At 32.8% G+C, this 27,107-nt stretch overlaps 3 protein-coding genes across 3 annotated transcripts; all 3 read left to right on the top strand.

Moving 5' to 3' along the window:
• Positions 1-102: 102 nt before the first annotated feature.
• LOC140044965 (hyalin-like) lies at positions 103-9,518 on the top strand. Its single transcript, XM_072089691.1, has 16 exons — positions 103-251; positions 1,975-2,123; positions 2,835-3,080; positions 3,615-3,860; positions 4,119-4,367; positions 5,196-5,447; positions 5,573-5,824; positions 5,986-6,237; positions 6,563-6,814; positions 6,956-7,207; positions 7,335-7,586; positions 7,714-7,965; positions 8,091-8,342; positions 8,504-8,755; positions 8,883-9,134; positions 9,262-9,518. The coding sequence occupies exons 1-16, from the start codon at positions 103-105 to the stop codon at positions 9,516-9,518; spliced, it is 3,816 nt and encodes a 1,271-aa protein (XP_071945792.1).
• A 6,221-nt stretch (positions 9,519-15,739) lies between these two features.
• LOC140039541 (adhesion G-protein coupled receptor D1-like) lies at positions 15,740-18,245 on the top strand. The gene is made up of 5 exons (XM_072085157.1): positions 15,740-15,879; positions 16,232-16,298; positions 16,632-16,735; positions 17,150-17,318; positions 17,450-18,245. The coding sequence occupies exons 1-5, from the start codon at positions 15,797-15,799 to the stop codon at positions 17,543-17,545; spliced, it is 519 nt and encodes a 172-aa protein (XP_071941258.1). The 5' UTR covers positions 15,740-15,796; the 3' UTR covers positions 17,546-18,245.
• A 1,064-nt stretch (positions 18,246-19,309) lies between these two features.
• Positions 19,310-26,457, top strand: LOC140063640 (cytochrome P450 20A1-like). The gene is made up of 11 exons (XM_072110076.1): positions 19,310-19,459; positions 20,335-20,384; positions 20,774-20,943; positions 21,259-21,404; positions 21,885-22,052; positions 22,838-22,916; positions 23,975-24,151; positions 24,709-24,829; positions 25,061-25,172; positions 25,359-25,423; positions 25,704-26,457. The coding sequence occupies exons 1-11, from the start codon at positions 19,388-19,390 to the stop codon at positions 25,951-25,953; spliced, it is 1,410 nt and encodes a 469-aa protein (XP_071966177.1). The 5' UTR covers positions 19,310-19,387; the 3' UTR covers positions 25,954-26,457.
• The last annotated feature ends 650 nt before the right edge of the window (positions 26,458-27,107 follow it).

Here is a 27,107-nt window from a genome sequence, read left to right as displayed (position 1 = left end):
ATTTCCTCTTAATTAAATAACCTTGATGAACAACATGTCGTAATTATATAGTTCTTATTGACTCATTGTGATATTTTAAGTCAATACAGAACACAATTTAAAATGATAAAAGATGAGAACATGTGGGAGTTCACAAACTGGCACTCTTCTCGTGTATTTCCATATGCAGGTGGATGCATCACTCTTCTCGTGTATTTCCATATATATGCATGCAGGTGGATGCAGGTGGATGCATCAGTCCTCTTGGACTGGTAGGATACCGTAACAAATTTTGAATTTTGCTGATAATTATTTGTTGTTCACGACTGAGATCGAATGAAAAGACGACAAAATACTTAATAATATATGTATATGTTTGAAAAAGTGATCTGACTTAGACTGGTGTAGCGGAAGTTAACGTTGGAAGCCGTATGCACGAGGTCAAAGGTCATTATACTGCCTGCTGCTGGCTGCATTGTTTGCTAGTATAAAAAATCATTGCTGGAATTATAATGTTTCAACTAATACCATTTGTATTCATATCTGCATCTACTATGTTCCAATACTATGATGCCACTGGTAACTTTTAATTATTTTTATTTCAACTTCCTTATACTTTTAGTAGTTTTAAAGGTACATTATGACACACTAAGTAAGTCGAACTTTTGTTCAACATTATGCCAATATGATGGAAGTTTGGGTCAATCTGTTTATTCACCATTATTTTAACGGGCCTTTGTGCAGTTTCAACTTTTGTATCCTATCATCTACGATTGTGTAGTAATTGCATAACAGTCTCTTTAAATTAGTTCAGTAGGTATAATGATTTTGTTATTATTTTCGGCTAGCGACAATAAACCGCACTGTCCCAACGACAATAACACACGGCTGTCAATGTTAAATGAACCTAATCCTAAATAATATATCTCAATTTTTACTCGGGGTACCCGAGTCTAGTACTTACTCATTTTCTCCTTCTCTTCCTCCATCTGGACACTATTGAGTAAAAAGTGCGATTTTTAAAGTACTACTCCTCCCTTATTCGTTATAGTATTGAGCTGGGATTTGGCATGAACATACTACAGGGACATGTCCTCAAAGCTATAGAGCCGGATTTTTAATTTTTTGTTAATTAATTTGTTTAATTAAGAAGCCACAATGTGTGACACACACCACAGCGTTATGTAGTTATATGGTTATATGCGGATTCTTGGCGTAGTGGTTATCACGTTTGCTTAACACGCAGAAGGTACCTGGTTCGAGCCCGGACGAAACCTTTTTTTTTTTAATTTATGGTGAAAAGTACTGTATACGCAATATGATAATTATACAGAGTATATCTTATTTTTATTCTTTTTTAAAATACTTATTTTGTGTAATCGGTAATTATCACTTTTACACATGTTTATTTTGCTTTGTGCTTATTACCATTTATTTGTAATTTAAATGGATTAAAAAACTTTCTGTAACCCACATTTTTAATGTAAGAGGTTTCGTAGTGTAGTGGTTGTCAAGTCTGCTTAACACGCAGAAGGTCCCGGTTCGAGCCCTGGCGAAACCTATTTTCTTTACATTCTAACTGTATACGTCTGTATACAGCTTCTTTCGCTGTACCCCGAGTATTGCACATTCGTGCTTGTTAAAAACAAAACGACATCAATCTAGTTCAAATATCATCAAAAAAGGCTGATCTTCCAAAAAGCGTTGACATAACGTAGGAAGAGTGAAAATTCTCTGACATATTTATCAGTTTCTGGGCGTCAAATTCCGTATCAGAATCGTGTGTAATTACGCACAGGTGTGGGAAATTTGTACCTTTGTTCTTTCGTGTCTTTTTATTTTATTATACTGATACCTTCATGATATTTCGTTAGCTCAACGTTCGAATACTAACTCCATTACAGTTAACCAACACATAATTTGCCCTGATGATGCTACAGTAAATACTGACAGAAGATCGTCTACAAGAACTATTGATTATCGCTATTCTATCAGTGTCAATTCTGATCGTTTTACGATACATCCTGATCCATCCGATATATTTCCAACTGATGTAGTTATTGGAGAAACATATTTTCAATTTGTTGCTCAAAATGCTGACGGAGTTGAGGTTGAGCGATGCTCATTCACAATCACGGTCCAAGGTAAGAAATACAACTTATTGTTATAAAATATTATGGGGAATATTATGTATATATATTATGCCTTTAATAAACATTGGTACTGTTCGCAACATGATTAGTCATGTTTGTTTGTTTTTGTTTATGGCCGACGTCTGTCATAAACAACAATGTCAATTAGTTTTACATTCATCTGAATTAATGATGGATGAAACTAAGCCAGGACTGTTTAAAGCATCTTGATTGCTCCTAACTTTGATCAAGGGTTTCGTCCAGCTTGACCAGAGGAAAAGATGTACGTCTGAGGCAGATACTAGATGCAGGGGCTGCCATAAGAGTCACCAGTGCTGATTTCAAATGTCTGGGACCCCAGCTCTATATACAGCACCCGATATTCCCAGATGGTCTCCCACCCAAGCTCTAATCAGGTTCAATGTTGCTTAACATTAGTGGTCTGACGAGAACCAATTTTTAACGTGGTAAAGCCGTATTCGATTAGCCACGTGGAGATATGAAATATCAACAAATATGTAAAATTAATGTAAATCACAGTTAAGTAGAGTACATCCTCTAAGTTACCACAAAAACAAATAATTGAAGCAAAATTAGATAAACGACAGCGGCATCACAAATCGGTTGGTCACACAATACACAATACAATGCAGTACAATACAAAATTGTAATGCGTTACTTTTGTGTTTTTGTTTTTACTAACCTTTGCCAAGTGTTTTCTAGATCTTGAAGCTCCTAACTTGGTTTGCCCATGTGACCAGGCATATGCTGCAGACTATGTGACTGATATGGCGTATGTTGATCCGGGTTTAATTGAAGCAACGGATAACTCCAAAGAATCTGTTACAATATATCCAGATCCAAGTACATTTCCAAATGATATCACTATTGGTGTACATGTATTTGAATTCATGGCAATGGATTCGTTTCAGAACGTTGCTAGTTGTTCTTTTACAATCACGGTTGTAAGTGAGTAATACCTTCGAGTTTTTTTTTTATAATCACAGCATAAGCAAAATACGATTAATGACAGTGTGTCACAACTAAGTTTGCCACGTGCGTGCGCGGCGTACGTGCATAAACTGTTTTAAGAATGCGATCAATTTGTGTTTTTGTTTTACTAACCTTGTACATAAATGTCACTAAAAAAAATACAAAATAAACACTGTTTCTATAAATTTATACAGTGCTTCTCAACTAATTTGAATTTGTTAAATTAAGACTTTATTTGATATACTGTACATTGTTAACAAAATCTGAAAGTAGAATACGTTATGGTTCAACAAATACACATACTTACGTCGTATGTCTGCTGCCACATATAGACGTAGATCACGAACCTCATCGATGTTTTTTTTTTTAAGTGTGATTTTATATTAGGCATTATGATGGGTCTACTTGACACACAGGCTGTTTATTATCGATAGACATCATACCGTACGCATAGTTAAAGAGGGGACCGTACGCATAGTTAAGGAGGAGTCACTCTCACTTTTTATTTAGGTTACCTTGATTCGAATTTTAAGAAGTATGAAGACGCAGCATTACTAGGGTACAATACCAGGAAACTGTTGCCAGTACCAACAGATGTATGTGCTGAACAATGTGTTCACACTACTGAGTTTTATTGTCTGTCGTTTGATTATTATAAGTACAACAATAGAGAATGTGATTTAAGTGATCACAATATATCTATGGTCACAGGCGGATTAACCACAGATTATCATCGTTACGACTATTATGAGAGAGGTCAGTATAAATTATTTTAAGTAATAATTTACTTCAATTCAAGTTACGATTGAAGATTTTCTTTTCTAACATTCACTTTATTTTGGCAAAATTTTGCAAACATACAAAAAGAGGCTTATCTTCCGGTTCAATAGCATGCGCATGTTTACTTTTAATTTATTCCGAACAAATAGTCGGTAAACAAAGAAATAACCAATACAAATAAAAATGTTAGCTTTTCTATGAGCGGCTGTCTAAGGTAACCTTGTTAATTTCCAGATTTAGAACCACCAACATTGACGTGTCCTCTCGACACGTATGGAACAACTAACATTGGTTTATCTACGAAAAAATTTGACTATTCACAGTCGATTTCAGCTGTGGACAATATAGGCCTTGTCAACATATCTCCTTGTCCTTATCATGTATTTCCTAGTAATTTTGGAATTGGAACAGTATTGTTTGGATTTAAGGCTACAGATTTGTCTGGAAACACTGCAGAATGTAAATTTACAATAACAGTTATAGGTACAGTATGTGTTACTTTGTAAGTTACTTTAAAAGTAGAATATACTATAAGTTATTTCTAGGCTTTGTCTCCTGTGGCTATATAACATTCGGTCATTTTAAATCATTTGAACAGACGATGTTTTTTGATAAAGTCAAATTGACATTATTGCCTACTAATTTTCAGACTATGAAAAACCTGTAGTGTTATGTCCGAATAATACGAATGAGAATACTGTTTTTTTTTATACACTGTAAAAATAGTGTTTAGATCTTAAACACCTATTTTGTACCCACTTTTTCCACACGTTTAGCTTTTAGACACGAGTTACATGTTTAGCGTGTTTAAAAGCTAAACGTGTTTATAGCTACATGTTGTTTTCCTCCACTTGACTAATGTCAATATTATGTTCAATTACTCCACATGTTTAGCAGTCAAAATGTTTAGGTATGTGTTTAGAGTTGCGTGCATACGATTTTACTGTGGCGGAAAAAAGCTCCACACATGAGCTCCACACATGGCAAATTAAACACGTTTAAAACCTAAACTTGTCTTCATATTGCGCCACATGTTTAACAATCAATACGTCACTGATGTGTAGAGTTGGATACAGACTACATGTTTAGAATGTGTTTAGAACCTAAACATGTTTCACATCTAAACATGTTTAAGGCTAAATGTGTGGAAAAAGTGGGTACAAAATACATGTTTAAGATCTAAACACTATTTTTACAGTGTAGTTTTTAACGTTCATGTTGTAATTTGTACATTCAATGTACAGTAACCAAAAATATTCATATAGCCGTATGATATTTTAAAAATTTAAATGTTCAATATTTTATTTCAAGATAACCAAAACCCTGTAGTGTTATGTCCAAATGATACCTATGAGAATACTGAAGCAGACTTGGCTATAGCTTTTGTTGATTATCATGATTTGATCAGCGTAAGTGATAACTCTGGTGAGGATCTACACATCTATCCTGATCCATATGAAATATATCCAGCTGATGTCGGAATTGGACAGCATATATTTACATTCACTGCTATAGATTCGTCTAACAATACTGGAAACTGTACGTTTATGGTGACAGTTGAAGGTTAGTAACTATACTTCTCTTTATTGTTTATGTTGTAGTTTATACATTCAATGTAACCAAAAAGTTTTCCAACATATAGCCAGATGATATTTTTAAAATTATAATGTGCAATATTCATTTCATAGATAACCAAAACCCTGTAGTGTCATGTCCAAATGATATGAATGAGAATACTGAAGAAAACTTGGCTACAGCTTTTGTTGATTACCGTGAATTGATCAGCGTAAGTGATAACTCTGGTGAGGATCTACACATCTATCCTGATCCACATAAAACATATCCAGCTGATGTCGGAATAGGAAAGCATTCATTTGTTTTTACTGCTACAGACTCATCAGACAACACTGGTAACTGTACATTTACAGTGATGGTTAAAGGTTAGTGGCCGTACTTTTATTGCTAATGTTTCATCAAGTAAAACCACGATTATCTGGGTTGTACAGTATGTAGGAAACAAGACAATCCACCAAAACATTTGGACAGATTATAAATTTAAATCAAACAAAATTAACACTATTGTGTGTTTTTCATTTCATAGATAACCAAAATCCTGTAGTGTCATGTCCAAATAATATGAATGAGAATACTGAAGCAAACTTGGCTACAACTTTTGTTGATTACCGTGAATTGATCAGCGTAAGTGATAATTCGGGTGAGGATCTACACATCTATCCTGATCCATATGAAATATATCCAGCTGATGTCGGAATTGGACAGCATTCATTTGTTTTTACTGCTACAGATTCATCAGCGAACACTGGTAACTGTACATTTACAGTGATGGTTAAAGGTTAGTGACTGTACTTTTATTGCTAATGTTTCATCAAGTAAAACCACCATTATCGCCATTATCTGATTTCTACAGTATGTAGGAAACAAGAAAATCCACCAAAATATTTGGACAGATTATACATTTAAATCAAACAAAATGAACATTATTCATAGATAACCAAAACCCGGTAGTGTCATGTCCGAATAATACGAATGAGAATAGTGTTTTTTTATAGTTATTAACGTTAATGTTGTATTTTGTACATTCAATGTACAGTAACCAAAAATATTCATATAGCCGTATGATATTTAAAAAATTTAAATGTTCAATATTTTATTTCAAGATAACCAAAACCCTGTAGTGGTATGTCCAAATGATACCTATGAGAATACTGAAGCACACTTGGCTATAGCTTGTGTTGATTACCGTGAATTGATCAGCGTAAGTGATAACTCTGGTGAGGATCTACACATCTATCCTGATCCATATGAAGTATATCCAGCTGATGTCGGAATTGGAAAGCATTCATTTACTTTTTCTGCTACAGATTCATCAGAGAACACTGGTAATTGTACATTTACTCTAATGGTTGAAGGTTAGTGGCCGTACTTTTATTGCTAATGTTTCATCAAGTAAAACCACGATTATCTGGGTTGTACAGTATGTAGGAAACAAGACAATCCACCAAAACATTTGGACAGATTATAAATTTAAAAAAAATTAACATTATTCTTAGATAACCAAAACCCTGTAGTGTCATGTCCAAATGATAAGAATGAGAATACTGAAGCAAACTTGGCTACAGCTTTTGTTGATTACCGTGAATTGATCAGCGTAAGTGATAACTCTGGTGAGGTTCTACACATCTATCCTGATCCATATGAAGTATATCCAGCTGATGTAGGAATTGGAAAGAATGTATTTACATTCACTGCTACAGATTTGTCTAACAATACTGGAAACTGTACGTTTACTGTGACAGTTAAAGGTTAGTTGCTATACTTCTCTTTATTGTTCATGTTGTATTTTATACATTCAATGTAACCAAAAATATCCCCCAAAAATATAGCCAGATGATATTTTCAAAATTATAATGTGCAATATTCATTTCATAGATAACCAAAACCCTGTAGTGTCATGTCCAAATAACATGAGTGTGAATACTGAATCAGACTTGGCTATAGCTTTTGTTGATTACATTGAGTTGATCAGCGTAAGTGATAACTCTGGTGAAGATCTACACATCTATCCTGATCGATATGAAGTATATCCAGCTGATGTCGGAATTGGAAAGAATGTATTTACATTCACTGCTACAGATTCGTCTAACAATACTGGAAACTGTACGTTTACTGTGACAGTTAAAGGTTAGTAGCTATACTTCTCTTTATTGTTCATGTTGTATTTTATACATTAAATGTAACCAAAAATATCCCCAAAAAATATAGCCAGATAATTTTTTCAAAATTATAATGTGCAATATTTATTTCATAGATAACCAAAACCCTGTAGTGTTATGTCCAAATGATACTTATGAGAATACTGAAGCACACTTGGCTATAGCTTATGTTGATTACCGTGAATTGATCAGCGTAAGTGATAACTCTGGTGAGGATCTACACATCTATCCTGATCCATATGAAGTATATCCAGCTGATGTAGGAATTGGAAAGAATGTATTTACATTCACTGCTACAGATTCGTCTAACAATACTGGAAACTGTACGTTTACTGTGACAGTTAAAGGTTAGTAGCTATACTTCTCTTTATTGTTCATGTTGTAGTTTATACATTCAATGTAACCAAAAAGTTTTCCAACATATAGCCAGATGATATTTTTAAAATTATAATGTGCAATATTCATTTCATAGATAACCAAAACCCTGTAGTGTCATGTCCAAATGATATGAATGAGATTACTGAAGAAAACTTGGCTACAGCTTTTGTTGATTACCGTGAATTGATCAGTGTAAGTGATAATTCTGGTGAGGATCTATACATCTATCCTGATCCAAATGAAACATATCCAGCTGATGTCGGAATAGGAAAGCATTCATTTGTTTTTACTGCTACAGACTCAACAGACAACACTGGTAACTGTACATTTACAGTGATGGTTGAAGGTTAGTGGCCGTACTTTTATTGCTAATGTTTCATCAAGTAAAACCACGATTATCTGGGTTGTACAGTATGTAGGAAACAAGACAATCCACCAAAACATTTGGACAGATTATAAATTTAAATCAAACAAAATTAACACTATTGTGTGTTTTTCATTTCATAGATAACCAGAAACCTGTAGTGTCATGTCCAAATAATATGAATGAGAATACTGAAGCACACTTGGCTACAGCTTTTGTTGATTACCGTGAATTGATCAGCGTAAGTGATAACTCTGGTGAGGTTCTACACATCTATCCTGATCCATATGAAGTATATCCAGCTGATGTAGGAATTGGAAAGAATGTATTTACATTCACTGCTACAGATTTGTCTAACAATACTGGAAACTGTACGTTTACTGTGACAGTTAAAGGTTAGTTGCTATACTTCTCTTTATTGTTCATGTTGTATTTTATACATTCAATGTAACCAAAAATATCCCCCAAAAATATAGCCAGATGATATTTTCAAAATTATAATGTGCAATATTCATTTCATAGATAACCAAAACCCTGTAGTGTCATGTCCAAATAACATGAGTGTGAATACTGAATCAGACTTGGCTATAGCTTTTGTTGATTACATTGAGTTGATCAGCGTAAGTGATAACTCTGGTGAAGATCTACACATCTATCCTGATCGATATGAAGTATATCCAGCTGATGTCGGAATTGGAAAGAATGTATTTACATTCACTGCTACAGATTCGTCTAACAATACTGGAAACTGTACGTTTACTGTGACAGTTAAAGGTTAGTAGCTATACTTCTCTTTATTGTTCATGTTGTATTTTATACATTAAATGTAACCAAAAATATCCCCAAAAAATATAGCCAGATAATTTTTTCAAAATTATAATGTGCAATATTTATTTCATAGATAACCAAAACCCTGTAGTGTTATGTCCAAATGATACTTATGAGAATACTGAAGCACACTTGGCTATAGCTTATGTTGATTACCGTGAATTGATCAGCGTAAGTGATAACTCTGGTGAGGATCTACACATCTATCCTGATCCATATGAAGTATATCCAGCTGATGTAGGAATTGGAAAGAATGTATTTACATTCACTGCTACAGATTCGTCTAACAATACTGGAAACTGTACGTTTACTGTGACAGTTAAAGGTTAGTAGCTATACTTCTCTTTATTGTTCATGTTGTAGTTTATACATTCAATGTAACCAAAAAGTTTTCCAACATATAGCCAGATGATATTTTTAAAATTATAATGTGCAATATTCATTTCATAGATAACCAAAACCCTGTAGTGTCATGTCCAAATGATATGAATGAGATTACTGAAGAAAACTTGGCTACAGCTTTTGTTGATTACCGTGAATTGATCAGTGTAAGTGATAATTCTGGTGAGGATCTATACATCTATCCTGATCCAAATGAAACATATCCAGCTGATGTCGGAATAGGAAAGCATTCATTTGTTTTTACTGCTACAGACTCAACAGACAACACTGGTAACTGTACATTTACAGTGATGGTTGAAGGTTAGTGGCCGTACTTTTATTGCTAATGTTTCATCAAGTAAAACCACGATTATCTGGGTTGTACAGTATGTAGGAAACAAGACAATCCACCAAAACATTTGGACAGATTATAAATTTAAATCAAACAAAATTAACACTATTGTGTGTTTTTCATTTCATAGATAACCAGAAACCTGTAGTGTCATGTCCAAATAATATGAATGAGAATACTGAAGCACACTTGGCTACAGCTTTTGTTGATTACCGTGAATTGATCAGCGTAAGTGATAACTCTGGTGAGGATCTACACATCTATCCTGATCCATATAAAGTATATCCAGCTGATGTCGTAATTGGAAAGAATGTATTTACATTCATTGCTACAGATTCGTCTAACAATACTGGAAACTGTACGTTTACGGTGACAGTTAAAGGTTAGTAGCTATACTTCTCTTTATTGTTTATGTTGTGGTTTATACATTAAATGTAACCAACAAGTTCCCCAACATATAGCCAGATGATATTTTTAAAATTATAATGTGCAATATTCATTTCATAGATAACCAAAACCCTGTATTGTCATGTCCAAATGATACTTATGAGAATACTGAAGAAAACTTGGCTACAGCTTTTGTTGATTACCGTGAATTGATCAGCGTAAGTGATAATTCTGGTGAGGATCTACACATCTATCCTGATCCATATGAAGTATATCCAGCTGATGTCGGAATTGGACAGCATGTATTTACATTCACTGCTACAGATTCGTCTAACAATACTGGAAACTGTACGTTTACGGTGACAGTTAAAGGTTAGTTGTGTGCTTACTTTTAATACTCCTAGAAAAGAATAAAAATCTCCTGATATCGAATTTGTAAATTGTTAACCTTTTTAGACGACGAAAAGCCTTTGGTATCATGCCCGCTTGATGCTTATAAGAATACTGACACTGGATTAGCCACCGTGTCTGTGGGTTTTACCAGCTCGATCAAGGCAAGCGATAATTCTAGAGAGGAGGTTCGCATCTCTCCTGATCCATATGAAGCATTTCCAACCGTTATTGGAATTGGAGAGAACTCATTTACATTTACTGCTACAGATTCGTCTCACAATACTGGAAACTGTACATTTACAGTGACGGTTGAATGTTAGTAACTGTATGCTTACTTGTGATACTAGTTTTCTGTATCCCTATTTTTGTTAACCCCAGATAATTCGAATAATATTCATAAACGACAGTATTTATGTTTTCATTTCAGATAATGAAAGCCCTTTGATTTTATGTCCACATAGTGAAACGGTGAAAACTAACGTTAGTTTGGCAACAGCTTCTACTGATTATATTAAGCTGATTATAGTAAGCGACAATTCTGGTCAGACACGCATTGTTCCTGATCCACATGAAATGTATCCAACAGATATTGGAATCGGAGAGCATTCATATACTTTTACCGTGATCGATTCATCTTATAATACTGCTAATTGTACCTTTACGGTGATAGTTAAAGGTTTGTATTTTTTCGGAATGTATGTATGTTTTTAGAAAATATTGAAAATGGTTTTCGAATGGTGATTCAAACAGACTCTTTCCTTTTTTTCTTTTTCCGTTTTCTTTCATTTTTTCGTTTCTTTTTCTTTTTTCGTTTTCTTTTCACTTTCCTTTTTTCTCATTTTATTTTTCCTTCTTTATAGATTATTTATTACCGTGTTAATTATTACTATTTTGTATTAGGTCTAAAGTAGTTTGGAAACCTTTAAGGAAAAGGTGAAAATGTTATTTTATTTATCGTCTTGGTGAACCACAACCTAGCTGTATAATTTAAGCACTAGATAAAAATATATTTCAATATATCCTTTCCCTCATTCCTCTGCTGTTTGAGAGCACCAGTCCTAGTACTTTAATTAGCACAAGTAACAGGATAAGCGCGGGCATGCAAACGGTTTCAAATGATATTCATGCGTGTGTAAATGTAATTACTTTTTTCTTAGAAATATTTTTACATATTCAGATTCTGAAAAGCCCACAATCATGTGTCCAACTAATGGGAGTGTTCTGTATGTGGAATTTCCAATCAAACACTTGTTTTATTCACACACTATAACTGCAACTGATAATTCAGGAGACGGCGTTATCATTTCACCGGATCCACTTGCAACGTTCCCGGCACGTGTCAACCTCGGCATAAATGTATTTACCTTTGAAGCTATAGATTCATCTAGGAATAAGAATGTTTGCATTTTCACTGTTACTGTTAAAGGTTAGTGCATTTTGCTTTGTATTATTAATTTAAACATTTTTAAATAATGTACCAAAAAAATGTGATGTGCCCATATATGGACATGATAATGTCATATCACTACCATATTTTGGAACATCACTACCATATTTGGGCACATCACACTTTTTTTGGTCAAACTACTTGATAGTGTAGACAGGGCTTAAGAATCGTAATTTGTATATTATGTTTTATTTATCTAATGCTACAATTTGCAATTGGACGGAAATCATTTTACTCCAGAAAAGGTTCGTTTCTTCCATTTTTTCTTCGTTACAGTGTTTATTGGTCATGTGCTTAACTGCAAATAAAAGGAGCGATTATACTTAATGTTCGAGTTAGTTTCTAAGAAGAACATGACGGAAAATAATATCTAATTGAAATCAGCTTTTACATTATCTCATAGGTACAGAATGCCATTATAACAGAATTCGAAAACTTTGAAGAAAACGTTCTTACAGAATATTCGAACTTGGGAATAAATGAAGAGAAATCATACAGCGAGGACAATTTTGGTAACTTTTCATATCAAACTGTAGATACTGTAGTTGTAATTTCTATTACTTTTTTAAAGAGTTAGGCTACAACAGCTACTACTATTAATACGGTTTTGTCATCAACAATGTCGCCATAAAAGCGTATAGTTTATTCGCATGTTGTTAACGTATTGATGTACTTTAAAACACTATGTAACTATTTCATTTATTATATAGTTGGATTAGCAGTGAAAGAGAGTGTTCATAAGAATAGCTCAATTCACAACAGCCTGCAACTTATGGGGAGCATGGTGGAATTTACCCTTGGAATTAAAACTGATTTAGAAGGTTGGTTATTTTAAAATGACATTTCTATTTTGAACATAGTCCTTTACTAGTAACAAGAAAACACGTAAAATCCTATATATTATCTAAATGTAACTTATATTATATTATATAACACCTAAATAAATTCCTGTCATTTGATTGGACGATTGTGGGTCACTTGGCGTGCAATAGTACGCACTATTAAACGATCGTTTAATAGTACTTATTTCGAAACTGTAATAATAAGTAAATATTTGATTTACTTACTTAAAAGTTAAATAAATGTTTAAAAAGAAAATCTCTGTATGTCTGTCTGTCCGGAATTTGTGGAGAATATGGGTACACTTAATTAATTTTGTATATTAATAACTAAATGGATAAACTTTGTTTTGCTCATTTTAATTCCAGTTACTGTGCTGATTATTGCGGGGTTCAGTAATAATACACAAACTCCAAACGATTACGCGATAGTAGATGTTAAAGATCAGTGAGTAATAGTGTTATAATTTTAAACGTTGAAATCATTTTTACAGTTCAACACTAAGTATGATTTCACTGGCTAAACAATCAATAAATTAATGTAAATTACTAATGAGTTCAGTTACTTACCTTTCTAAAAATATAACATTAGGATAAAAATCATAATTATGCTATTTTTTAGGGATAATGTGGAAGGTGAATTTCGCTTGTTTAGTGACAAGATATTCTCGTGCAGCGTATACAACGTAGAAGACAATAGCAGCCTTAACGCTAATATTAATTTTACCGTATCAGATGATTTTGTAAGTCATTCTTCATTGTCATACTATAATGATCAGTTACCAAGACCATCGTGTGCCCAAAAGGCTTTCAAGATTGAAGGGACATCTGCATATTCTGAGTAGCAGTTCCTATTCTATGTTAAAAAAAATATGTGTGACAGATTTGTTAACGAGAAAATTGTTTAAATAAAGTTACGACGTGTCTCTACAATTATGGCACACAGGTAATTTCGCATACAGATAGGAGATTCAATTTTCAGTTAAGCCGTTGTAATGATTTCATGAGCTTAAACAAATCCATCCATCATGGAAGAAAGAAATTAAAATCAATGTAAATTCACTATTGGTTGACGAAAATCATTTTTAATAAATGTTTGTGATAATCTGCACTCGTGTTTAATTTCAACACAAAATAATCTCACCGAAACTTTTATTATAGAACGTCACGGACAAAACAGAAAAAATCGTTGGCCCAGTATGTCTTTACTATGATGAAATAGAAAGGTATTGTTTAACGTTAATAGTACAATGATTTAAAAAAAATCTGTTCACTCTGAACTACTTTTAATTACAGTATCTAAACTCATATATGTTGTACAGTAGTTGAAGTAATTTCCACTTTATAGTGGAAGATACGAAGTATAACCATAAAGTATCAATGCGTTGCATACAAAAGTTAATAAAACAAAATAATGTTATTTTTGTTTTTTGGAAATTGAAGCATTTGGAATGACAGAGGTTTAACAGCTACGTTGAACTCTACGAACCAAGTGATTTGTAATTCGGAACATCTTACTAGTTTTAGTGTTCTTATGAAAGTTACACATGTAGAGGTATGTTAAACCTCTCTTACATATTTTCTAGTCCAAATAGTAATTGATAGTGATAAAAAATTGTTTATGACATTTTCAAATGTTTGTGTGCATTCGTAGGCCATAGGTCTGAAAGCAAAAAATCAAGTATAAAAAAGTTTATATATAGTACAACCTTAAAATGTTACTTTCAGATTTCTGAAGAGGAAAGTAAAACGTTGAGTCAGATGTCATCAATTTGTGTGTCATTGTCACTCATAGCGCTATCCACTTCTCTTGTGATTTACCTTTCTTATATGTAAGTATCATTTTATTCCATAATCAAAATTTATCTACTGTATTTCATCTAATGCACCATTACGAACATTTTTAGAATATATATGTTTTCTTATCAAGGGAACTCTGGAAATCTTTGCGTATTTCAATTCACAAGAACTTGGTTCTGAATATGATACTGATGCAATCACTGTTTCTCTTTGCAATTGATAAGACGGGCAACCAAGTAAGTCACCAGTGACGTCATAAACACACAACGCATGCGTACAAACGGCATAAAGCTCTGTCTACACTATCAAACTTTGTATAATAATTTGGTTTTATTTGATAATGTAGACAGAGCTTAAACCTTTCCACTCTAAATTGAAATGAGATAAATGTGTAAAGGCTGTAAGTGTAAAGTGATGAATGTTATAATATTTTCAGAATCTATCTCATTGGAATTTTTTTTTCTTTTTGTTATTATATCTTAAAATATTATTGAAAATCTTTAACCTGCTTCTAATTTTTGTAATAATTTCATTTTATAATACAAGTCACAAGTCACAAATCAGTTTATTTGATCCAAAAGAAAGAAAAAAATACAAAGCAAAAAATATACAAAAGGACCAGGGAGACTTCCATTAAGGCCAAAAGCCGCATGCATGGAAGCCACCCGAACATTTTAATATCAATGCATCTTTATAAAAAGATAAGATAAAATAGTATAGTAACACCCTTTTGAAATTTAAAAATAGCAATAGAGTAACAATTAGTGATTTATTTTATAGACAACTTGTCTCTTAAGGTTTACTACCAATTTCAATCACATTCATTATTGAGATCTTCCGTAGATAATAACAATGATATTTAATATTATAGACAACTTGTAGAATCATTAGCGTTATTCTCCATCTTACTTCTCTCAATGTATTCACATGGATGTGTGCTGAAGCAGTATTCTTGTATTTTAAAATTTCTACATCAATCTCTCACAAATACAACCGACTTCTATACTACATGATGATGTGTTACGGAATTCCTATTCTCATCGTTGCTGTTTCTTCTGCTGCATTTTCGGGTGATTACAACGTCGATAACCTGTAAGTTAGGCTTACAAGTATGTTCAGATTTTCCCGGTTGTTCATGCTTTATCAAAGTAGCCCACGTTACAAACATCTGCTTGATTTACATAATGATACATTAAGATGATTTAGTTCTCATTTAAAAAAGATACTAATATATCCATTCACTACTACTGTATACTATTTTAAGCTCTCCCTACACTATCAAACTAGTTTGACCAAAAAAGTGTGATGTGCCAAAATATGGTAGTGATAAACCAAACTATAGTAGTGATATGACATCATCATGTCCATGCATGGGCACATCACATTTTTGTGTCATATAAAGTTTGATAGTGTAGACAGAGCTTTATACTGTTTTATTGTATAGATGTTGGCTAAGTCAAGAAACGGGAATGATATGGACTTTTGTTGCACCAGTAACTGTTATTGTGTTGGTAATGTATAGCATAGTTTGTCTATACAGTTTTGACAATTGTTTTATTGTCATTTTAAAACTATTAATTGAATGCAATCAATTAGATGCGCGCGTGAAGTGGAACGGTTTTTGTATGCGCGCGCGCGTCAACTTTGTGTCTCTTTGAAGTATCAACTATTTCTATTTATTTTGCCCAGTTATAGTAACTTATAATATAAAGCTTTATTGTTAGTAAGGTACTTGCTGAATGGCACACGCTGTTATGGTAGTTAGCAGCTAGCTTGCAGAAGTTGTACCAGTTATAGTTCCTTATTATGTTAGACATTAATAATTATAATGTAATTTTACGTAGATAAATACCGGTATAATGTATGTTGTAGTCAACACAATCTACAAGCGATCAGGACAAATGGTTGGAAAGTCTGTCAAAGAGAAAAATACATTTAAACAGCTGAGGTTAGTTTTGTCGATATACGTAGCTCATAGCCTATTATTCCTTAAAATGAGCATTGGTTTCATCAGAGAAGAGTAAATTTTACGTTTCCTTGGTTCTATAATGTATTGTATATATGATGTATCTGAACGAAATAACAATCTTTTTCGCAAACGAATAGGTCTATAGACCTAAAGTGAAGCGGTATTTGTGGTTAACGTGCCAATCCCAATGTCCGGGGTTCAATCTTGTATAGTGCCACTCACTAGTGAGTTTTTCAACTCCACTCCATAAGCCTCAAATGAGACTTAGTTTATAAGCACGATAAATTATAAAATAGTTTATCCCATCATTTAATTGGCGAGTTTGTCCTCGCTGTTGGATACCTATGAAATAAATAAATAAAAATAACGATATTTAATGTTGTTCTTTGTTAGGAAAGCGGCCAGAGGAGCAGTCATGCTGCTGCCGCTGATGGGGACCACGTGGCTTATTGGACCGTTTGCTATTGGTTCTGCTGGAATTCCTGTCGACTATCTATTCAATTTTCTGAATGGCTGTCAAGGAATATTCATATTTATTATATATTGTGTTTTGGAGAATGAGGCAAGTGGATGAGTTGAGTTTCGTTAAGAAGTAGAAAACATTTTTTACGTGGCGTGACATGACATTAAATTAATGTAATAATTCATATTATATTGACATTTTGGATAATATTTTTATTATTTTATCCACAGATACGAGATTGTTTTAAAAAACGTTTTAAACGGAAGAATTATGTTCATAGCATGACGGAAATGACGGCACGATCAACTACTGAGTCAAAGTTCTAACACGACGTTTTCTAACTACCTTCTCATCACTTTATTTTGGTTGTAAATATTATTGATGTATAGCGATTACTGCATGCACTACATTTTCATTCACATAAGTTTTAATTACATGGATTGTACATTATTGCCAAAACAAAAGCAGAGGTTGCGTACAATTAAAGCTACGGACACTGTTCTTTTGCTACATTTGACAGGAAAATAAATGCCAAACCGTCACCATCATCCACCTCACACATACTACTAGTGAATCGAGTAATTGTAGTTATTGTATATAATTCAGTTGTTCAATGCAATTAAGCCTAGGCCTACTTTCTTAAATATTGTATTTCATGTATTCTCAATGTTCTATCGTCACACTACACGATAATAAGACGACTAACTGCAAATTACTTTTAGATGAGAATGAAATATACAAAACGAAGATAGAAATGTCTGATATAGATAGTTATCAAAATGTAATATACCAGCGACAAGAAAATCGATGCTAGGCTGATCACCAATCAGTCGATGTTTGAGAAAATTAACTTGCGATGATCATCAGATAGCGTAGGCCTATACTGCTTTTGAAATTACTGTTTTCCTTCTGTGGAAGTGAATAACATTATTGAAACTACAAACATATTGCTGTTTGTTTTTTTGATTTTTTTGTTTTTATTTATTTATTTATTTATTTTTTTTTATTCATTTCAAAAAATACCACCATAACACAAACTCACTTAAGTATAAAGTAATAGGTATCAAAATGATATGAACGTTTAAATAAAGTAACTTTGATCAAACAATATTAAAAACTATAAATTCCATTTTTTTTTAAAGTAAATAATTAATTAACTTGGTAAATGCTGTGTTTTCCACAATTATGTAACTAATCTAACTAAATATAATTGTATTAATCAAATTAGCCAGAGATATACATTTACTAACATATTAATTTTTTTTTTTGTCTTTACATAGTAATAATAAATAATACTCATATACATACACACACATACACACAAATATATCTTAATCTGTACTATAACCAAGGAACTATAATATAATTGTATTAATTAAAATCAGATAACTACATTTAACAACATAACCATTTTTGTTTCTTTAAAATAATACATATATATATTTTTAATTTATCTGTATTGTAACCAAGGAACTAATAGTAGGCCTATAATAAATAATTAAAAATATCTAACAAGTGCAAATAATAATTTCTGGTTTACATTTTAATTCAATACAATAATAAAGAGCAAGCGTAATAATAATAATACACAAAAGTAAGTCATTTTCTCGAGAAACCGTATCAAATTGAGTTATTAAATATAATCTTCTATTAATCTCCACTTATTGCTGTTTGTTTGCTTTTGGAGTCAGTGTTATGGTATCGTATGTTATTTAAATATAATCAGTGCATTGGTTATTGCTGCTGCTTGATTCTATTCATTTTAATATTCATGTTTAGGGGACAAAAAATCTTTAAACAGCACACTATTATAGATGTGGGAATCAAAACCAACATTTATATACCAAATTATTAATAATAATTTTGTTTTGAATATTAATATTTAAAGAAAAAATACGACGTGTAGTAGGAAAATGTGTACAATTAAAGTTGCCAGAGCGTGATGATAAAGTTGTTGGCGTTTCATACGTGTAGCTATTGACACACATTATTATCCCGACCTCGATATTGCACCAGGAGTTGTAAACTCCTGCTGGTGCATATCGTGATGTGTCAATAAGCCTGATATTATTATCACCAAAGAATAATATCACACACACACACGGCGGCGGTGACACGAGACGGGTATGTAAACACAGTCAAGTCAGCAGTCTTCGAAAAGATAAAATATGTTGTCATTTGTTATATTTGCTGTCACTTTTACAATTGGTTTACTTATAGCGGTTTTTTATTTCTATCCAGTAAGTTTAAGACATCATAATAAATAAACTAAACTAAACCAGTTAATTAGTAGACTAGGCCTAGGCTAGTAGTAGGCTAGGCGGGATCCGGCTAGGCCTCGGCTAGTAGGCTAGGCCTAGCCTAGACCATCAATCATAACATCTAGGTCTAGGCCTAGTAGGCCTAGCCTAGAGTCTCCAGTACTGTGGTAGTAGAGACGATCGAGCCCATCCCATTTCTTGGACTAGCTTCCTTCTTAGGCCTAAGGCATTATAGGCCTCCTCCTGACTTTTAGAGCTGTTAGTGTTGCATTCATTCAGGTAGGCCTAGCTAGGCAGACAGTGTCAGTATCTATTTATAAAATATGTAGACCTAGGCCTAAAACCATGGAGTAAAGAATAAAGAATATTCTTTACTCCATGCTAAAACTAAAAGCGCAAACAGATACCACCACGATATATATTGCATAATTAATTCATTGCTAGTATTAAATAATATAAATATGTTTATTGATTTCAGTGCAAATCATGCATATTAATAATTCATAACACTTCACGGCCTTGTATTTTGATTGTCCAAATTAGTTCATACTTATGTTCTTTTGCAATCAATCAAAATTCTACCAAAGAAAAGGCCTTTTTAAATATCCGTCTTGTACTGTAGTTTTGACTTATGACCTAAAATCAGTAAAAATATTGCCTAAAAAAATTGTCTTCTGTGACCACAAATCTATGGTTTAAATTTGGTCAAGATTTGTCTTTTAGTTTTGACATTATCCTACTAACAGAAAAACACACGCACACAACTATTTCAGACAAAAATATATTATAACCTGCCTTCTAGGCAGACAGAGGTAATAATGATGATGATATATGGTAAATATATTTATTTACAGGGGTCTACAAGATCGACAACAATTCCCGGACCAAGCCCATCAGATCCAAAGTAAGTACTCTTTTACCATTTAAGTAAATATCGCCATTTCATTTCAAACAATTGAATGGGTGCAGAACAAAAAAAAACAAGCCTTAAGCTCTGTGTACACTACCAAACTAGTTTGACAAAAAATAATGTGATATGCCCAAATATGGTAGTGATATGACATCATCATGTCTATGTATGGGCACATTACATTTTTTTTGTCACATAAAGATTGATTGAATGATAGTGTAGACAGAGCTTAACCAACACAAGAAACTTCCAGCCTAGCCTCACGACACCACCTTAAGGTTAATACAGTATTACTTGTCCATAACATTAATACCTACTCATCACTACTCTTTATCACTATTATTTAAGGAGTTCTGAACTTTAAAATGTTGCTTTTTCTATAGAGATGGCAATTTAGCTGATGTTGGTGCTGCAGGCAGTTTGCACCAATACCTGAAAAAACTGCATGATGAACATGGCGAAATAGTCTCCCTGTGGTTAGGGCGACAGATGTATGTGAGCCTTGCTAGTCCAGACCTTTGGAAAGCTCACATGAAAGTGTTTGATAGACCAAGTAAGTTGATTTGTCGTTGGTTTCTGTATAGCAACATCATAGTCATCATACACAAGAAAAAACAATTAAAAAAAAGCACCTGATTCCCACATATAATGATATTTGTCCAGTAACATAGGCAAATGCCATAATACAGCATCATGTGTATTACGTGTGCTGTCTGTATCATGGAAGGTTATGTTCAAGGTTTTGTTTGTTATACAAGTGGACAGATTTAAATACATTAGCAAAATTCGACGAAGGTTATAGTAACTAAATTTTTGTACCAGTATTTTGCTGTTGACGATAACATATTTCTTTTGTATCTTCTATCAGATGACCTATATGCATTATTCCTACCACTTATCACACAGCAAAGCGTTCAGTATGCAAATAAGGAGGAAGGTCGTAAAAGACGCAAGTTAACAGACCACGCCTTTGGACATCACATGCTGGAAAATTTTTATGGTGTTTTTCATGAAGTAAGTTTGAAAATAGTGACAGACAAATGTGTATATGAGTATTATTATAATGTAGACAGGTGTAAATTCACAACGGAGCAGTAGACTAATTTATAAAATCAGACTTTTAATATGCTATTTTGCAGTTTTAATTAAGTTATTCAATTCCATAAGAAAAAACGAAAAAACAAATTGATTGCACTTTTGAAAAGACAAAAATAAATAGTTAGATTTAACCAAAAACTCATTGTCTGACAGACAATTTATTTTTCAGGTAAATAACTTTTTGGCCGATCCAATTTGGTCAAAGTGGATAACTATTAGGTGACATTAAAATGGCATATTCAACAAAATAAAAAAAAAAAATTTGTTTCAAGGGGACAATATATATATATTTTTCATCATTATTGTATTCCTGAACTGTGACCATGTAAATTCCCTGTGAAGGATGAAATAAAGTTTATCTGTATTGATAGAAATTTAAATTTTTTTCTTTTCTAGGTTGTAGATCAGTTGTGCCAAAAGATATCAAGCCTGCCAAAGAATGAACATATACCAATTCATCAATATATGATGGCTCTGTCTCTAAAAGGAATCACACAAACATCTTTTGGAGACTATTTTAAAGATGACAAAAGAGCTTTTGAATTCAAGAAACACTATGACCTTGTAAGCTTTCTTCACATACATTTAGTTCATGTTTGACAAAAAAGGTGTGATGTGCCCAAAAATGGTAGCGATATGCCCAAATATGGTAGTGATATGACATCATCATTTCCATATATGGGCACATCACATTTTTTTGTCCCGTAACATTTGATAATGTAAACAGAGATTAAGCCTACAAATGTAAGACACACTCTGTTGTGTACAAGTTACAGTACTTGAAATGAACACAAAATGAACATATACATATATACAAAAGTCGTTTTTATTTTGTTTATTTTGTATCTCCATTGAGATCCAACCACTGATACCCACAGCATGGTTATTTTTGTATCTCCATTGAGATCCAACCACTGATACCCACAGCATGGTCATTTTTGTATCTGCATTGAGATTCAACCACTGATACCCACAGCATGGTCATGTTTGTATCTCCATTGAGATCTAACCACTGATACCCACAGCATGGTCATTTTTGTATCTCCATTGAGATCCAACCACTGATACCCACAGCATGGTCATTTTTGTATCTCCATTGAGATCCAACCACTGATACCCACAGCATGGTCATTTTTGTATCTGCATTGAGATTCAACCACTGATACCCACAGCATGGTCATTTTTGTATCTCCATTGAGATCCCACCACTGATACCCACAGCATGGTCATTTTTGTATCTCCATTGAGATTCAACCACGGATACCCACAGCATGGTCATTTACAATAATTTGGCTTTGTATTTATATATACAAAAATGAATTATACATGTATACGCATTTTTCTTTCAGTGTTGGCAAGATCTGGAATCTCGCATGTCTGGTGACCTACCTGACCCGAAGAGTGACCGCCAAAAGAAGTTTGATAAATGTATTTTTCATTTTTTCAGCCATTCCAAACTGACTTTATAATAATTTTAAAATATTGTTACGTTACTTTAAACTCTTTTTTCTGATGGTCAGAGTGCCTAAACCAGAAGCAGACTATGTTATTTAAACATAAACTAAATAAATGTTGAGATACAGTAGACTTAATATATAAACTGGTATTATTATATCGCAGCAGCACTCATGACCACATGCATGTATAAATGCTGTTCATTATAATACCCCTCTGACAACTGTGGGGCAAGACAGTACTGTATATAAGTTTATCTTATTTTTATGAAGTTTTAATCATATATACAGTAATGTAACTGTACACTATACAAGCATAGTACATGAAAGAACCTTTTAGATATATTGAAAGGATTTTATTTATTTTATTTATTCATAGGAATCACCTTTATATTGGTGGCACACATTATCAGTTAATGGTGTATCCATTTTACAGACAAAATACAAATAAGCTACAAAGTTCTAAATACTAACACATAACATCAAAACAAAATGTACACTGTAGTATACAAACACTGCATATCATTATTTACAGTAGAATGATCATGTAGATTGTGAACTTATTCATTTCCTTGAAATATGATGCTAAATAAATACAATAATATTTGCTTGACTTAAGGAAACAATAATACCTTACATTATATCCGTAGTGCAGCAACTTTAATAGATCAATATTTATATCACGATATTACATTTATTTGAGTACTGTAATACCAGCATAAAGCACTATATTACCCACCATAAGCAGATCCATACATAAAATAAATGTCTCAATCTCATTACAAATCACTCTCCTACTTAATAAATTTGTTTTGCCTGTTTTTAGAATTCTCTTATCTGTAGTTACCATGTAGTGTAAATCTCTGACTACACTATCAAACTTTATGTGACAAAAAAAATGTTATGTGCCCATATCTAAGATGATTTCATATCACTACCATAGTTGGACACATTTATTTTTTGTCCAACTAGTTTGATAGTGTAGAGAGAGTTTAATAGTGTTCTTTTTTAAAACTGTGCTTTTGTTTTTAGCTAAAGAATATCTCTTTGAAACAATTGGCACCCTTATCACTGAACGCAGAAACAACCCGCCGCCGGAGGGCAAGCATGTGTTCCTAGATGTTCTCATCGAAGCCGACATCCCAGAGGATCAACTGCTGGCAGATGCATTGACCTATGTTATCGGTGGCTTACACACGTCAGGAAATGGTTAATAACAATTTTTTTTTTTATTCTGAGCTTATAGAAAAAGTTTGTTTACAGTGCCTTTTGTAATCATTATATTGGTTGGTGCATTGTGTGGGTAGACCGTCGTTATTAAATATTTAAAATTCAATCGTGGTCTAGTTCCTGGTACTGCAAGTGTTTCATCATTTATTAGAGCATTAGGTAATCTTACTGCACTGCGTGTGCACTGAATAAAAACAATCTAATTATAAGTTGCTTGCTTAGCATTTGTTAAATATTGTCATTTAATTGACATATATTATTGTTTAATACTTATAATAACATAAATAATATAATTTGCCTCTAATTGAGAGAACACTCCTGCATCATAATTTGAAATATAACTTTTATAAATTTTGCCGATTTTTTATTGTATAAACAAATTTGATAACTTTTAAATATTGTCTGTACTTTTTTATAGTTTTTTAAAACATGTTTGATATATTTCAAACTGCATGCAGTATATTAATAAAGGTTTTCAAATTTTTATATAAAATTAGACCAATAAAAAAGATGAATTGAATTATATATATTTTCAGCTATTGCTTGGTGCCTATATTTCCTGGCAACCCATAAAGATGTTGAGGAAAAGGTATACCAAGAAATGAAAGATGTACTCGGTGATGATAAGGTTACTTCAGAGACGATAGGAAAACTTGTGTGAGTTTAACATGTTTATGTGACTTCTTCCATATTAACTTCTGTTTACACTATCAAACTTTATGTGACAAAAAAATGTGATGTGCCCATATATGGACATGATGATGCCATATCACTACCAGATTTGGGCATATCAGTACCATATTTGGGCATATCAGTACCCTATTTGGTCCTGACAATATCAATTTGCAAATCAGTTTTTATTATGGTTTTACTTGCTTTTTTTTGTAGTTATACAAGACAAGTTTTGGATGAAACCATGAGAACGGCCGTACTTGCTCCGTTTTCTGCTCGGTACCAGGAGATGGATGTCCAGATCGGTGGCCATTTAATTCCTAAAATGGTTAGTATTGGAAATAAGAATTGATCATTTCAGCAACTTAATTTCTGCCATCACAGCTAAACCCATGGTTTCTAAACTAAAAGGGATAGGTAGTGGCGGTTCATTAATAGAGGATTGTGTTTTAATATAAAAAATAGTATTGTAATTTAAAATAGAAATTAATTAATATTTTCATTATATTTTTAGACTCCAGTAATTCATGCTCTCGGGGTTGTACAGCAAGATGAGAAATATTGGTCAGAGCCGAAACTGTAAGTTATTTAAAAAACTGTATTTTATTGTAAAAAAGTAAAAAAGAACTTGTGTTTCAAAAGTGTTAATTTAATGAACTGCCTATCCGAACTGTTACACCTCTAAGCTATCAGTGCTGTGGTGTTCTATAAAATAGTATTATTATAGTTATACAATTCTTTTGGCCTACTTTGATCCCAGGCTTAGTTGTTTGACAATATTGGGAGACGATGTAGCATAATTTGATATGGAATGGAAATGTTGAAAAATAGAAAAAAATAGTTTTTATTATGTTTGCAGGTTTAACCCCGATCGTTTCAGTGAAGAAAATTCGAAGCTGCGTGATAAATTGACGTTTTCTCCATTTGGATTTGCCGGCAAACGTATTTGCCCAGGCTATCGGTTTTCATATGTTGAGCTAACGGTCTTTCTGTCTCAACTTATCCGCAAGTTTAAATTTAATTTGATTGAAGGTCTTGTAATTGAACCAGTACATGGGTTAGTGACATGTCCTAGCGATGAAATCTGGGTCACAGTTGAAAAGCGTTAGCAAGAGTTTGATAATGATACATAAAGTTATTTCATTTATTTTCATTCATTTCAAGACAGAAACTCAACAAAACATAACAAAAACCTGTGACGGGTTTAAACAGAAGCAAACTGAATTGCTGTATAAATTTTCTCCGCCATCACGAAAATTTTCTCCAGCGTCACCGCTGTTATATTTGCATATAAGGCACATAAGAGTGTGGTTTTCACAAAGGTACTATTATTTAATTATTGAAGAGAAACATTTATATTATCTTCTTTCTGTATGTGGACATGTTTTTTGTTGTTTTTTTTTGTGTTAAATATTTGTTGGTATTTTATGTGTTACTTTTTATATATATACACAATATAAGCATTTATTCATATTATAATAGTGATAAGAAATCATGTAACTACAGTATGGTAGTGTACAACTACAGAAAAAAATTATTTAGAACATCTCCATGAACTTGCATGCTTTGCTAAGGTAAAAACCTATTTTTTTACATTACACAATCAAGTCATATGTATGAGTCATGATGAATGAGTCATGATGAATTTTCTATTAATAATACGTCATAATGATTGGAGTAGTTTAATGTTAATGTGAATCTTTAAAAATAGTCGCAAGAGAATTGTTTCTGAGGTTTAAAAAAACAACAGTATTATGGTGCAGACAAAATTTTTTTCTTCAAAGCAGCTAAATGTAATAACATTACAACAAAACAATTCAACAATCCTACCTACCTACTCCAGCTAAATTATTATTATAATACCTACTGTATTTCCAACACAGGGGTAATTATTGTAACACACATATGTGGTATTCGTCCGGTCACTCTCAATGAGCTCAATGTGGTATTCGTCAGGTCACTCTCAATGAGCTCAATAATACACTGGATTCCGATTAAATTGTTATCATAAAACTGCATAGTATTCCACAAATACTGTATAACCTCTCCTTTGACACAGAGGAAACTCATTTTCAGGCGACACTTTTCGTATATGAACGAGGTGAATATTTTCTGTTTTGATGACTCTGTATAAAACTGCATAAACTACTGTAGTGGAACACTATCTATCTAAAGCTCTGTCTACACTATCAAACTTTATATGACAACAAAATGTGATCTGCCCATTAGACATGATGATGTCATATCACTACCATATTTGGGT

Source organism: Antedon mediterranea, chromosome 1 (genome assembly GCF_964355755.1).
Source record: "Antedon mediterranea chromosome 1, ecAntMedi1.1, whole genome shotgun sequence".
Classification (NCBI taxonomy): Eukaryota; Metazoa; Echinodermata; class Crinoidea; order Comatulida; family Antedonidae; genus Antedon; species Antedon mediterranea.
This window is presented reverse-complemented; position numbering and strand designations above follow the sequence as displayed.